The following is a 16,314-nucleotide window of genomic DNA, read 5'->3' as shown; positions in this document are numbered from 1 at the left end:
TCAAGGTATTTCGCTTATACCTGTCAAGCATGTACAAGTTGAATGTCCATGAAAATGGGTAATTTTGGAGACAAAACATGATTGGTGGAAGACGATGGCACACCTTATGTAAGTTGGAGTAGTGATGAGAGATGTCTAATCGAATCCCAATAGCACTTGTGGCATCCATCGATTTTGTTTAATTCCATGAGATGAATCCCCTTTCAACTTTGTATTGGAAAATTCTTCTTAAAATTGAATTATTCGAAGTAAACCCATCAGTCAAATTAAGCTTAATGTCAAACCCATTACTGAATCATGAAGTGGTTAGAAATTACACTTAGAAGGTATTCATCATTGACCCTTGAAAAACATAGCAAAACTATTAGCTATTTTAGGCTTGAATACCCATTTGGCCATTTGAATACTGTAACGAGTTGCAGCCTAAGTGCAACCTTTCGTTTTTCCTATAAAGCAACCCCAACTTACAAACTTTTGTTTTTCCTATAGACTATGTCTGAAGAGGAAGAGAGGGAATGGGGGTGATAGATTAATAGACCATATCTCAAGCTCTTGGAAATTGATTCTATTAAAGAGAAACCATGGCCATGGGCATGCAATGAAAGGTCGATGGCCTCTAGTTCTTACTTCTTAGGAATAAAATGAATAGTGTTTTGGAGGGATGGCAAAATAGGTATTTAAAAAAAAACAAATACACCAGGTCGCCTTTTCTGTCTACAAAGGAAGGAAGTTGTATATTTTCTAAAAAATACAAGGGAGGCTTTTGCTGAAGTATAAACATAATAAAGGTTTTTATGATTGCTAGAAAACTCAGGGAGGATTTTGTATTTTACCAAATTTTTTTTGTAGAAAGATAATGGATATATTAAAACAAACTCTATGAGAGATATCCAAGCGGTGTTATTTTTATTATTTTATTTAGGACAATTTTTATGGTCACAAAGAGGTGCCGTAATCAATCAAAATCTCGTATCAATTTCAACAAATATAATCCAATAAAAAAATGGCAAATAATCCACGTGGTATTAAAAAAAGAAAAATCAATGATGCCGAAAAAATATGGTTAACCAATCAATTTTGATAAACAAACCCACCCATGTGAACTTATCAAAGTGCACATGAATTTCCTTTTGCTACTACATGGTTTTATCACTTTTATGGGGGAAAACTTCGTGTCCCGAATCCCGATATGTTTTTTACAGATGGCTCATCACACTGAATTAACAGCATGTAGGCTCCTCACACTGACGTCAGCATGTTCTAACCGCGCGTTGGTAACCTTTCTCTTACTTGGCTGTGAATTAATTGTGAGAAACAAATCTCAAATTGAAAACTTCGGCTGTTAGCATTTATAGATATCAATAGTAGTGTTCATGGTTCGATTAATCATAGATCTTTTTTTTTTTTTTTTAACCGAACTCGTGGTATCAGTTTTTTGGAAAGCGGATAAGTGAAACCAAATCAAAGTCAACCGATTAATCATTCAATCAGTTCGGTTAACAAGTAATTCGATTTATCAGTTTTTTATTTTTATTTTTATAGTATTATATATAATAAATATATATATATATATATATATATATATATATATATAATATGTATGTCAGTTGGTTTGGTTAACTGAAAATGAATCAATACTTTCAGTTTTTCCAAATTACTGAACCGATTATTTTTTGCCTTTTTTTTTTCTCTCACCCCTAGTTATCTTTGAAGGAGAGAAATGCTATTAAGAATGCAACTAGAACAACTTTACCATCTTCTACAATCATGCATTCAAAGAAGCAAACTTTGTCGCTCAGTGACTTGTCAATTTTGATCATAAAACTAATTAGGTGGTATTTGGAATCATGGGCATTTTTAATAAACAATGCCACATAGGTGCTATTTCATCATTTAGTCCATCATGTCGATCTGCATGTATAGAGATTGGCAAAAGTTGGCCTTGATTTATGTGTATGCCTACTATTGGAGAAAGGTTTCAAGATTAGGCATTTATTCATTGTTATGTTGATGTAGTGCTTAATTGTTAATAAATAATTTTATTATTACTTTTCTCGATTTTATAAATAAATCAAGTATAAATGTTTAGTAAATAAATGAAAACTATATGTTTTTTTGCCTGTTAATTGGTTTTCTGTTTTATATTCCTATTCCATCAAAAAAGAAAAGAAGAAGAATAATACTAGAACCCATTTGGTTGCAATCACCATTTTACTCTATATTCATGTTGATGTCTTATGCAATGAAGCTTTAAAGTAGTATACACTGTTTTTTTTTTTTCAAATATCTAAAAACTTTCTCTGATTTTAATGGTGAGATATCGTTTTCACAAGACACTACCTCGTCGTGTCGGCTTAGATTCCATGGTATTAGCGCAAATGGTTTCAATGATTATTTAAAATTGTTTGGTATCATACCTTTTCCTGTAGCATGTATCATAGATTTAAAATAATATAAACAAATAAGTGTAAAAGATAAGTATGAAGTCAGAAAAGATGGAAAGTCGCCACTTGCCAGCTGGCATAGAGGGTTTTAGGAAACTCGATATCGGAATTCAGATGGACTCCCCCAGCACATCCAACGATGCATTAGTAACATCTCGACGTAAGATTAGATATTTCCAATACACGCTAGGATGTGGGGAGCCGATCCCAAAAACTCTAATCGAATCCCGTCTTTCACCAGTTGGTGTTGATGGATGACCTATGACTACTCCAGTCATGAAAGGGTGGATGTGGAAATGTTACCAAAATCCCAGTACGATAAGAAAAGTCACAAGTCACAACACAAACCAAACCCCCAGTGTTGCTTGCTTGATGTAGTTAATGTATTGCGCGTATACGCACACAGGTATAGGGAGGGGCTGGATGGGCTTGGCAAACAAATTAACAAACAGAGCTTTATCATTTTCTTAGATGGACTGCACTTTCCCCATTACTTGTCAAGTGTTTTACTCTCTGCCTCTGCTGCTTTAATTGATCTAAATTCAACCATTTTCTCTACTCTACAACCAAATTTTTGTGTTATTGTTCATTCTGCAACTACAAGCAAACGTGCCGTGTTGGCAAACTATTTATAAAGGTCTGGACTCTAGACTATGGAGGGAGTTTCTCTGGCCCAGGCCAAAGTAGCAAAATCTTAACAGAGACGAATGCGGTTTGGAGTTTGGGCATCGAACTTCTAAGAGCCAAGCTTATTCCAAATAGCAGTTTTTACTATTTTTCAGGGTCAAGCCTATTTTTTGTGTGTGTTTGGGCACATCTAATCCAATGGAGAGAGAGACTTTGGTATCAGAGGAGTTCACATTGGCGCCCCATAATGCCCCACAAGACATTTCTAGGGCTGTCAATCGGACGGGTCCAACCCGATAGATCTGATGGATTCAAACCGATTGAGCCGATTCTGGTTCCACTAATTAGAACTGGTGAATTGATTTCTGGGTCCTGATATAATGTCCCGATTATTATAGGTTCAGAACCTATTCCCCCTAGTCCCGAGCCAATTTGAGCTATATATATAATGTACTAAATAAATTATAAATAATACATACATATAATCAATGTTCAAAATATCGATATCGGTTTAGGTCTCCTCTACCCCCTTAACTGGTCAGACCTTTGGTATACCCACTATAGGAGCGTATTGAAGGGGTCCCGGAATGATACGTATCGACTGATACAAGCCGATACGTAACGATACTTTGAACCTTGCATATAATATATAATATTCAATATATATATATATATATATATATATATTAAACATTTAGTTAAAACATGATTATGGGGTGTTGATGTAACCTCGTATCACAGTGTTCTTTCAGTCACAATTAGAGAGAGAGAGAGAGAGAGAGAGGGTATTTAATGGGTGTTTGGTATCACAGTTCACATTGGTGACTCACAATGCCTCACAGGATACCCCAATGCAGAGACGGGATCTGCTCCTCACAAATGGGTGTCTCACATGCACATTCACCGTACATTGGGAACATCTCCCGTGAATAATAACTAATAAGTACAAGAGATGTTTCCAATGCATGGTAGGATGTGCATATGAGGTGCCAGGTGTAAGGAGTAGATCCGGTCTCCCCAACGCATATATTGGATATCTCTGAGTGACAAGTATATGCACCTATGGGGTGCTGATGTGATCTCCTATCATAGTGTTCTTTTAGTCACAATTACACAGAGAGAGAGAGATAGAGAGAGAGTGAACATTTAAGGGGACCAAATCTACTCACACATGGTGCCTTGCATCGACCTCTTCTCCCGTACTTATGTATTATTATTTACAGGAGATGTTTCCAATGCACTGTGGGATGTGCCAGATCCCATCCCCATTTAATGGGTGTTTGGTATCATAGTTCACATTGGCGCCCCATAATGCCTCACAACACATCCCAACTCATGTATTGGGAACAGGGGCATAGCCAAGGGGGGACCCAGGGAGCCATGGCCCCCCCCTATGGTCCAAAAATATCCATACATGGTAAATTTTTTCATGCTAGTTTCTTACCTCCCCCCACTTTCCACCTAATGGTTGACCCCCCCTATGGCCCATCCATAAGTTTTGGCCCTCCTTATAAAAAATTCTTGTCTCCACCCATAATTGGGAACATCTTCCAATGACAAGTATGCGAGATATTCTCAATACATGCTAAGATGTACATGTGGGGTGCACCTAGCGGGGTGCTGATGTAATCTCGTATGGTAGTTTCTTTTAGCATGTCAAGCTACTCCCATCTTGTGTAGCTCATTCTAAAGTGTGTTTGGTATTACATGCATTTTAATTGAACTTAAGTTATAGAATTCAACTATAGTATATTTATTAATATTATTGTCCATTCTATACATCAATTCAGACTTGACACCCACCCCATTGTACTTTGGGCCTAAAGAAAACAATATGGTGCTCATAATGTTCCACACCAACTACTCAAATCACATATCTCAAGCTAAAGTGCCTATGTGGCAATTACGAGGAGTGGAAAGGGAATCAAACACATAGAAACCAAGCGAGTGAGTTCTTCCAATTGTTGTGGAGAGAGAAATTAAGATATACCTCGGTGGGTTGTATATTTTATAAGCTGAAGTGCCCCTCATGTGTGATGTTTTATTTTTGTTACAACACATATCTCTTGCCACTCTAAATCAACCTAAAGTATTTCAGGTAGAAAGTAAGAAACAATCAAGTGTCAAGTTTCAAAGGGCCTATTTGTTTGCTCTAACGTCTAATGTCCAATTTAACCCTATATAAGAGAATTTTTATTTATCTATATATTTCAATAAAAAAACAATATAAAAAATTATTATAATAAATATTACCTTATATTAATTATTAATCATTAATTAGTAATTAATAAATATTTATTTTTATGATTAATTACTAAATACTTATTATTAATAATTAATATTTATTACTAATAATTAATTATTATTATTATTTGATTATTATAATATTATGAATAGTATATTATCACTGTTCATAATTTATAATACTATTTAATGTAAATAATTGTTTGTTTCATTATAATATTATTATTGGTAAATAATATTCTAAATAATTAGTTATAATAATTAATAAAAGTAATTATTAATAGCATTATAAGACGATAATAAATAATATAGTTAATGAACTATTATTATAATAATAATATAATATAAATATTATGGTATATTATAATATTACATTATAATAGTATTACGGGGAAAATAAAATATCGGTAGTGGATCCGATGGGTCTTCATATGAGATGTTATAAGTTAATTGAGTATGAGAGGGACAATATGGGTAAAATGTATTAAAAAAATGACCTGAGTCATTTGTACTTTAGCTATAATTAAGAGCCACCAAATTTAGCGGTGAAAGTGGTACGAAATCACAAGAGATCAGAGGCGTCGAACAGGGCCAAAGTCTATCATCATCAAAACTGATATATACTTTTCCATCTGCGTGCAAATCAACGGTTTAGGTTGTGCTCGGTACTGTGCCCATTGCCCATTTAGATTAGTCTCAAAACATGCCACTGCAAATATGCATTTCTTTTAAGCCTTTGCACGTTCTGAAAACCAACTGAAATTGGTTCTGATATCACGGATTTTGAAACACATCACATCACATCACATCACATCATAATAATATATAACATTACCAAAAAAATTTGGTAAGTTCTAAAAATACATCATAGTGGGCCCAGTAACTTGGAAGGTGCACCGCATTTTTGTGGTCACAATACATACCACTCCAGCCAATCCATAATTGATTGAATAAAAATATATACGAATACAAAAATAAAAAAATCATAGAAAACTTGTGTAAAAAAGACTACATTTCCTTAATTTGACATTATGTCATTTTAATATATGGCATATAAGGTAGCAACATACCAAGCTTTTTTTGGTTTTTCTAACATCAGCCGTCAGTCATAATTACACCAGTTCATTGACCAGATAGCCCATTGGGCTTGAACTTTTAAATGGGCCTGGCCCGATAATATTATAAATAATAGGTATTAAGTAATAGCTTGTTTTTTCTTTACTGTCTGATTTTTCTTTATTTGAATTTAGGTAATTCAAGATAGAAGATAGAAGATAGAACTAGGTCAGGACTCAGGCTTAAGAATAGCCTTAATAATCAAACCAGGTTCAAACTCCGGTTTGGACATTTTTGCTAATAAGTGGTAGGGCGTGACCTGTGAATAGGTCTAGTCAGAATTTTTATTCAAGCTAACATCTTGAATTTTGACTATCAAATTAGGATATAGGGTGGATTAAAACACCAAAGCTCAGAGCTCAGTTCAGAAAGAGTATAAATACAAATATGTAGAGTGTAAATGACATCATGAAGGTGAATGTTGATGGAACCATCTCCAACACGTGGGTGTTATTTGGAGTTCTGTTGGAAATAAAAAAAAAACCAGACCACCAAATGGGTTAGACGAATCAATAAATAGATTGGAGATTCAACCCAAACTGGTAATAATGTGATCAAGTCAGTGCTTTGATTGGCAGGGTCAATAATGAGTTGAAAATATTGAGGGTGATTATTTATGAGAGAAGTACCGATCAACCCAGCTCAGAATTTACTAGGCCCGGGGAATGCACCTTGACTGTGAGTTGATGCCAAATTCATGAGCATGATGTGATTTATAGGGGGAAAGGACTAGTTGTAAGGGGCTGCAATTCAGAATTCTGCATCTTGTATATCCGTACTTCTCTCATTATTTATTTATTTAGTATTCGATGATAGGCACCATACGATAGTTGCAGAAATCAAATCGAATTTTTCCACGCCAACCCGGATCTCCAATTTCAACCCTGCTACAAAGCAACCTACTAGATAATCCTCATTAAGCCTTCCCACCCTAGCCGATAATCGCTGGAACTCCTCTTGATACTCCTGGACTGCCCCTGTTTGAGTGCCCTTCGACAATCTTCCTGCATGGTTAGTAGCTTGTAATCCATTAAGTCGGGTGTCAAGAGCTGTAACATACTGATCCCAGGTGGGTTCGGGCTAGTAGTCGAGGAACCACCGGTACCATTCCACCGCCTTCCCTTCGAACCCCAAGCTCGATATTGCAACCCACTGATCTTCTGGGATCTCGTTCAGGTGGAGGTACTGACGTGTGAGTAGCAACCATCCGTCCAAATTGGATCCTTGGAACTTAGGCATGTCGAGTTTTAAGCCGCCGCTGATAGCTGGATTGGTTGGACCCCTCGGTGCCCCTTGTCTGGTTGCTCGTGGAAGCATCGTGTCGGCTGTTCTCCGGCATCCCGTTTCCCTGGTGCTGGGCAGGATGGTTCGGTCGTTCCAGGATTTCAGCTAACAGAGCATCCGTCCGATCGTGCCGCTTCTCCAAGCTATTGAGCCTTTCTTCAAGCTCACTCCTGGGTTCCAGAGGACCTCTTAGCTCTGATACCAAGATGTTGACGACCTCTCTTCTCGTTGTGTAGAACACCGCTCACAGGGGACGACGACAGTCTCGGAAGAGAAAGCCGTGGAAAGGAGAAATTCTAGGTGAAAATGTCGATGATCTTCATTAGTAGTCTCATGTAAATTTATAGTAGTTCGGACAAGGCCGTTATAATTTATGATGGAAAAGAAAAACAGAGCAGAAAATCCTCTGCCAAGAGCTGTAGGGCTGATCCTGGTGGTGCTCTGCTATTGAGGGCGTCTAACCATCTAATGGCCCGTACTCAGTTAGTTAGGACCCGAATATTTTGGTGACATGTCATCAGGTGACCACTCGATGTGTATCACTGACAAAAACTGAATGCATTCTTGGTGTATTTTCCAGCAAGTGATAACTGAATATATAATGAGAGTGCAGCTTGACATGACAAGAAAGACTTAGCCCTAGACGATTTATTATCTATTATCTAATGCAACATATGGACCCATAGAGAGTGGATAGGTGGGGCAGGTCGCCTGTAATATTATAAACCATTCCTTCAATGAGGTCATGTTTTTTCTCTGGCAGCTTTCACTTATCCTTTCCTTAGATGACTAAATCTTTCTCCCCCAAAAACCCTTCTATAATTAATTGATTCAACTTGAAACGTAATGAATGGTAAGTTCTATTTAGATGTTGGAATGCATCAAGCCAATCCCTTCGGCAGGGAGCTGGTCAAGTCTGCAGGAAGTTGCCAATGGCAATAGGCTGTTCAGGCCTACTAAGGCATCATTTGTGTAGCTTAAAGCTAACTCGTTGGGATTCAATCCCAACTCATTCACTCCTGTAGTGTAGCTTAAAGCTAACTAGCGCTACAAGCATACATAAGAATACCCAAATTTATGTGGTGTTATTACTGTTTTATCTAACCAATTGGCACCAATTGATAGGTGGCTCAGTTGGTATGGTCGCCAGCTTGTTCCAGCAGAGACTTGGGATTGAATCCAAGGTTTTTAAACCCAGACGGATATGGAATCATTCCGGGACCAGTTCTCGGGTTGAACAAACTGACCATCTGATTTGAACAGACAGCTCGTTCTGATTTAAAAAAATAAAAAACGGCAAAAAAACCATTACCCAAATCGACAATTCAAGGTTCGATTGAACCACCCAGTTACCTGACCAGTCCCTGGGTTTTCTAAACCATGATTGAATCCCACCGTGGCGCTGTCCCCACTCAAAAGTTGATCTACAATCCAAGAAATGCCCTAGAGTAGACCATTAAAAGTTCCTCGGTTGGGGTTCATCTTCATCTTTCTTTCTTTCTTTTCTTTTTTTTTTTTTTTTGTACTCGTACCGTTTTCTTAGCTAAAGAAAGGTGTAGCAGAATGCTCAAAATAAGTTCGTCTCCACTCATTTACCCCTTTTCTAATCTTACAATGCACAAATTAATTTGGTTCTACTTGGTTCTTCCAAGTTCCAACCTATGTTTCAATTTCCAGGTAGAATAGCTTTCTATCTGCTTGCCCATCCTGGACATTTGCAGCATGAATGCCAAATCGATCTATCATATCCATTTTGATTTTAAGGTAAACCTCCGTCAATGACTACTGATTCATCATTCTATCAGACACCTCACACAATAGGTGCCACAGAGATACCATCCAAGGAGGAGGAGAGAAAAGGATGCCAAGCCAATCAAGAATGGCCACCCAGCCATCAGAATTCCCATGCAAAGCACCACAGTGAAAGGGAAGAATGACCTCGCAATTGACATCCAATTGACCCACCGCCCCTTTAATAGAATCAGAGCAGCTACATTAACCATGTTCCACCCCAAGGATCCACCATAACCAAGTCTGTTTAGACAGTTAGCTACAAAAGAGTAGCAGTTGCAAGTGAAAATATTATAGGATTTATGCTCAAAGTGATTCATTGTTGAGCGGAGGGCATCATCCCATGTAATTGCAGTCCCATGTTCCACGTGTCTGTAGCCATGCTTGCATGAATGACCAGCTAAGTTTGGAGGAAAGCAGCACTGTCCAAAATTTTCAGATAAAGGCCAAATTGTCAATCAATGATCCAAATCACAGTTGTAATATGTCAAGTATACTTTTATCCTTCTAATTATAAGTTCATAACAAAAATCAAGTTAGGCATTATTTAAATCAAATGGCTTCAAAAATGACAAGAGTAAGGGAAAGAAAATCTCAAGAATTATGAGAAAACAGAATTGCATGCTGCTGCATTCATGGTGTACCTGTTCCCTGTCAAGTTGAAGATATCTGGCTGTGGCACCATATGCAAAATTATCTACATTCACAAAATTACACCCTGCAAAATCCAATATACTCCCATCCTCCCGGCATATACCAACATGTCCAATAAAAGGTGCAAGCCATGAGACCACAGGGAGTGGTGTCCAAACTATACAGCATGGAAATTTTGACTTCTTCGGATCAACTTCATCAAGCGGCCACAACTCGTGATGCAATATTATGCCAGAGATACCATCTTCAATGTTGGTTCCGTTTAGTTCCATTACAGAAATTCTAGGGGACATCCAGCTTTATACAAACTTTGGTGGACACCACAGGGAGTGGCGTCCAAACTAAATCTCCAAAGTGAAATATAAAGTGGACCAATCCCAGATATATCATAAGATGGTAATCTTTTCTTTACCCAAGAAGAGTTGCCCTGCATATGAGAAGAAACTAATTATTAGCAATCACAGAAAGAAGGGGGTGGAGAAATAGGGAAGGGGAAGATACAAACAATGGAAAAACATTGAACAGGAGCATTCTGATGGTCTTATATATTACATGGGTATAGGAATAATTATAGGTTTTGCTATTTGGTAGAGGTATAAAGACATGCTTAAATAAAAAATTTCAGGGAAAATGAATACATATACAGGCAAATATGGCAACTGCATTACAGATCATCTAATTACAATTATTCTAAAACATGCCACATGTCCTATCGTGTTCCGTGACTTCTGTCACATTATGACAACAAGGTCCAATTGGGATATTTGAATGAACCATCTGGCAGGCAGCTAAGAATACCACACCATAGTGAAAGGCCATTACCAATGTTGGTCCCAGCTATATGAGGTCATGGAAGGGGTAAACAGGAAAATGGTCCAAACCTATTGGCATTTTTTTACACAACCACTCAGACCCGAACCTGCATTGTTTTTGAGATGGATAATCATTTAGATACAGAAGAGTTGATCAATGTAAAATTTATTTCCATTAGAGAAATGCTAAGGATGCTTTTTTTTTTTTCTCGAGAGTTATACTCTTTCACAAATGTATCTTACATCATGTCTAGAATATTGTGTGTGGGATACATTCAAGATATGTTGTATACAATGCACTTTCAAGCTATGCGATAAGAGAATAAGAAACATCAGTTTCCCTGTTCTGGGGAAAGGAATCCTATAAAAAGCTAAGTAGAGTGGAGACTCAAATTAAAAATTCTCTTATACTGCAATGTGTAGCAGAGCAAATACCTAACTCCTAAACATGCATCTAATAGAGTGGATACTCATGTTTTTACAACACAATGATGGGGCGTGTGGGTCACCTTATCTTCATAGTTAGCACTTCATATACTATTGTTTTAAGAAGCATAAAGGGCTTATGCAGTTATAACTTGATGCTTGCCTTGAGATGAGGCCCAAAGGAAACACCACAAGGCTCATGCATGAAAGAATGAGGCACATCCATCACACCTTGAGATGCCTCATGCATGTGTACATGCATGTATGTATATGTTTATGTACTATGTATACCTATGTATTTGCATTCATATCTTTGTTTCAACATATTTAAAGAGATATTAGTTTGCATTTCAAGCTTTTTAATATTATTAAATAATGCCTTGTAAGAATGCAATGACTTTCCCTACAGCTCCCAATATTCTTATAGTTCTTGTTTATGTGTTAATCTATTCAATTAACTAACGTTCCTACACAAGAATATGCTCCTCTTGTACATAATTTCTATATTTTTCTCATTTTAGCTTTATGTTTTTCTCAACAAAGTAGTGACTCATGAAGCATAAGCTTTAACCTCAAGTCTTACACCTCAGTCCTCCCAAATACATATAAAAAGAACTAATAATTCACTTTACTAAAGTTTCACTTCAGCAACTCCACAAGGCTAAGACAGTTGCTTACTTTTTAACATGTACTATGCGAATCCCATCCAGGACAGTTTTCATGTCCTAAAATTGGAGCTAATAACTATAGAGAATGACCTAGGAGTAGCTCCAATAGGTGATAAAATGAGAGAATGTAGAGTAAGATGCTTTGGTATTATGCATAGATGACCATCAACAACATCCACAAGATGTGATTGTTTGCAAGTTGAAGGAGCTAGAAGGGCCAGGGGTAGACCAAAAAGGACATGGGTAGTAGTAAGAAATGATTTAAGTGCCAATACTTTAACAATGGATACAGCATTAAACAGAACCAAATGGAGAAGCAGAATTATGTAGCCGACCCCATGTAATTGGGATAAGGATTGGATGATGATGATGAACTATAAACGTAGTAATGATGTATGATAGGCCCACATTAAATAATCAAAATATTTACCAATTTATCACTATTCGGAATATTCAGATGTGGTACTTAATCCAGTTGCACCATTTGATAATGGATAGAAGATCAATTCTATAGACACCACAGAATCTAATAGCGTCCAGCATAAAAAGAGCTTTTTCTATGTGACCACCAGGCTAAGAAAAACTTGATCCATTCCAAAGATAATAATAGCATCCAATGATCCAATACACGGGGTATACAAAATGTATCTAAATTTATCAACAAGGAAAATTTCACAAGGAGGCATGCCAATGAACCCGTCCGTCAATTAGAAAGGTCCGTCAATTAGAAAGGGACGCATTTCTAAAAGATACCTGGTAAACTGAATCCATCACACATGTCAAAAAGAAACTATATTTAACAACCAAGTACTCCAAGCATGACATTCCATAATATGACGTAAATGGGTCCCGGTAAGCCAATTGGAAAATAATGATACAGAGATTGAGAAATACATATTATACATGGATGATGGCAATCGACTTTACAAGGTAAAAGATCACAGACTAAATATGGTAGGAACAATCCCTACTAAAGCCATGAGCAACTCAAAAAAAGCTATAAACAACGAGGAAAGAGCATAAGGAATTATTAAATAAAACCTTCCTGCTTCACCTTCAGACAGGGTAGGTCCTGCAGCCAACATTAATATATGTATACAAAATTCAAAGGCTTCAATTAATATTCTGGTGTCTGCTCACTTGAAGAACCTCCTGTAGGCAACCAAAGTTTCTCGCGGGCATCCAAAATGCAAGTCAAGCTTGCTAAAAAAAGAGTTAGTGTACTCTTCTCTCTGGGTAACAATTTCAGAAGCTAACTAAATTTTGAAAACTATGCCCTATCATTCCCACCGAGAACCTTTTTTTTAGTTGAACACAAGTAATTCTCAACTTCTCATAGCCCATTAGCAAATGACAAGACTCCAATATCCACGTTTAACCCTCTTCCGGATCTAGTAAGCACTTAAATGAACACTTGATAAATATTTTGACAAATGTCAAAAGTGAGTATTAATCTTTTTCAATGGGGGTATTTTAAGGGACAAATGTCAAAAGTGGGTATTAATCCGAACTGCCTCTTATATTATCAAATAGAACCAGTAACATCCAAATGTTCGAATTGTCAATGTTAAATGTCATTGTATTATTGAAGGAAAAAAAAAAGTCTTTGATCCCGAATCCCATTAATCCACGACCTAATTTAGCTAAATGCCCTAGTTGCGGAGTTCCAGTTGTTTCGGCCATTATCAGATATTTCCCATCATGACATGAATATCGTTAGGTAATGATCCATCCAAACATGGTATCTTACTAAAATAAGCTTGAATTTCTTCCTGGGTAACCAGAAACGAAACTCATTACGAATTGTCCCATAACTGAACACCCACTTCCTATTACCTACGAACATGCTAGAAAGGAGAAGATCATCAAAAACGAAATCAAACCCGCGTTAACATTAAGTTCAACTTGAGAAATGAAGACCCAAAATGGATCCAAGACAAACCCATACTTTAACAATCTCAAACCCGTTTGCTTTTAAATACAAAGCCGGAGAAGGATACAGACACTGACCTTCAAAAGATGAATCCTGTGAGAGGTGGTTTGGCGTTTAGAGTCTGCAAAGCAGAAGATCCCGAGGTGCTTGACTTCATTTTGAGAGGGAAGCAATGGACAACAATTAATAGCAGCAGCGGCTCGATTTGATTGCATGAATCTGGAAACTTCTTAATTGATTTGTTTTCTCTCTTTTTTTTCCTTTTCTCCTGTTAGGTTCATGAACCTGTGACCTCTCATTTTTATAGTTGACAGTTATTTTATTTTGCTCGATTAATAGTGATGGACGAAGCTCAAGAAATGGGCCCACAGGAACCACGAGCGTCGGGATCTGGAGGTTTCTATAATCTGGAGAGAACCCTCCATTGATCATTTTAGGTTCACCCGGTTCCACTAAGATACCACGGTCGGGTCTGTCAGTCGACAGGAGTTGAGTTAACAGGTGAGTTGACTCTGTGACGTGCCTCTAGATTCCATTCCGAGACCCGTGTGGGGAGATGTCAGTCGTGGACTGGATTAAGTGGTAAATTCGCGAGAAATTTTCACTTTTACCCTGAAGGCCTGAATTTTGGGGTAGCGTCACTGCAGTATTTAAATTTTTAAAAAATATCAAGTTGGTAGTTGTTAATTTACCATCAGTTATCTGTGAAAATGCCAAAATTATCTTTCAAAAGTATGCATTATTCATTGTCTTCTAACTTGAGATTGAACCAATTATCTTCAATGAGAGAAAAAACATGAAATATGATAAAAGGAAACAATAATTGAAAGCAAAGAAATAATTAAACAAAATGTGTTTTGGATCTAAAGGTAGAAGACAATGACTTCATTAGTCTAAAATCTCAAACACCTTAACCGGTTCACTCCCAAGGTAGAAGACAATGTTCAATAGATAAATGACGATCGGTTAATAGCAAGGACCAATTTGACACTTTTTGAAAGTTTAGGCACTGTAGTAACATGTTTGAAAGTTTGGATACTAAATTAACACTACCCCAAAGTTCAAGTACTAAAGTGGAATTTTCCCTAAATTTACATTCATGCAACATTATTGGTTTTTTATTAGGAAATTCTAAAAAATATATATTGATAAAATAAATATAAATTTTATATAATTATAAATAAGTTATTTAACATAAGGATTCATATAAAGTGTGGGGTATTGGGATAGAATTAGAAACTTTCGAAAAATGATTAAATAATTAAAATGTATCTGTATATACCTTAATTAAAAAAAAATCAATATGTTAATATCCATTAAGATATAAATTTTAATAATCAATTTTAACATTTATTGATAAACATCTACTAAGAAGGGAAAATTTACTTAATAATCAAAACAAACATGATTATGACAGGTAATTAGAATATACCATAGTGGTGGACTTATGACCATTACAAACTAATGACTGAATACATTTAGAGCATCGATTTATATCGACCAATGTGGGCCCTATCAACCCATTACAAAAGAAAAGGAACAAAACTTTGGGTTTCTATGCGCTTGATTTACAGATGGACCAATATAGTCCGATGCTTTGCGAAATTGTACTTTTGGTTGGGGGTAGGGGTGCCCACGGTTCAGTCTGTGGGCATTTTTTGTAACTGAACTGGTACTACCGGTTTTTGAAAAACCTATAACTGAAACTAATCGATTAACCGATTGACCGGTTTGGTTAACCATTAGTACGATTTTTCGGCTTTTTTATTTTTACAATATATATTATACAAATACAAAATAAAAAATTATAAATATATATAATTTTAAATAATAAGTAATATATCATATATTATAAATATATAACGCATATTTATTAATTTATAATATATAAAAATATTAAATATAGATAAAATATATATAACATACATACATACATACATACATATATATAAATACATGTATACTGGTCAGTTTGATTAATCGCTGATTTTCTATATTGATTAACCAAAACCGAACTAGTACCTACAATTTTTTTAAAACACCGAACCAGCCGATTTGGTTAACCGATTTTTCGGTTCAATTTCATTCGATTCGGTTTTTCCTTTTTTTTTTTTTGCTCATGCCTAATTGGGAGTGGGAACATACTAAAATAAACATAACATGAAGCTGATTGATCCTACTATGGAAAACCTGTAATTACAACAATGACCTAGTAACTAAGATGGCTAACTCAATGTCCCTCTAAATGCGGACCCGAAAGTGTTGTGTGGTTCGTTCGGGCTTAAAGTTATATACTTGTATCATTCGTGAACCAA

The 16,314-nt window shown here is 36.3% G+C and overlaps 1 protein-coding gene across 1 annotated transcript; it reads right to left on the bottom strand.

Annotated features, from left to right (window-relative positions):
- Positions 1-9,271: 9,271 nt before the first annotated feature.
- LOC148846967 (protein REVERSION-TO-ETHYLENE SENSITIVITY1-like) lies at positions 9,272-14,308 on the bottom strand. The gene is made up of 3 exons (XM_088948955.1): positions 14,077-14,308; positions 10,151-10,587; positions 9,272-9,928 (listed from the first exon to the last, which is right to left on the bottom strand). Exons 2-3 carry the CDS (start codon positions 10,451-10,453, stop codon positions 9,509-9,511), a joined length of 723 nt encoding a protein of 240 aa, XP_088805081.1. The 5' UTR covers positions 10,454-10,587; positions 14,077-14,308; the 3' UTR covers positions 9,272-9,508.
- Positions 14,309-16,314: the final 2,006 nt, after the last annotated feature.

The sequence above is a fragment of the Nelumbo lutea genome, chromosome 6 (genome assembly GCF_056320005.1).
Source record: "Nelumbo lutea isolate HS-2025 chromosome 6, American lotus-T2T, whole genome shotgun sequence".
Lineage (NCBI taxonomy): Eukaryota > Viridiplantae > Streptophyta > Magnoliopsida > Proteales > Nelumbonaceae > Nelumbo > Nelumbo lutea.
This window is presented reverse-complemented; position numbering and strand designations above follow the sequence as displayed.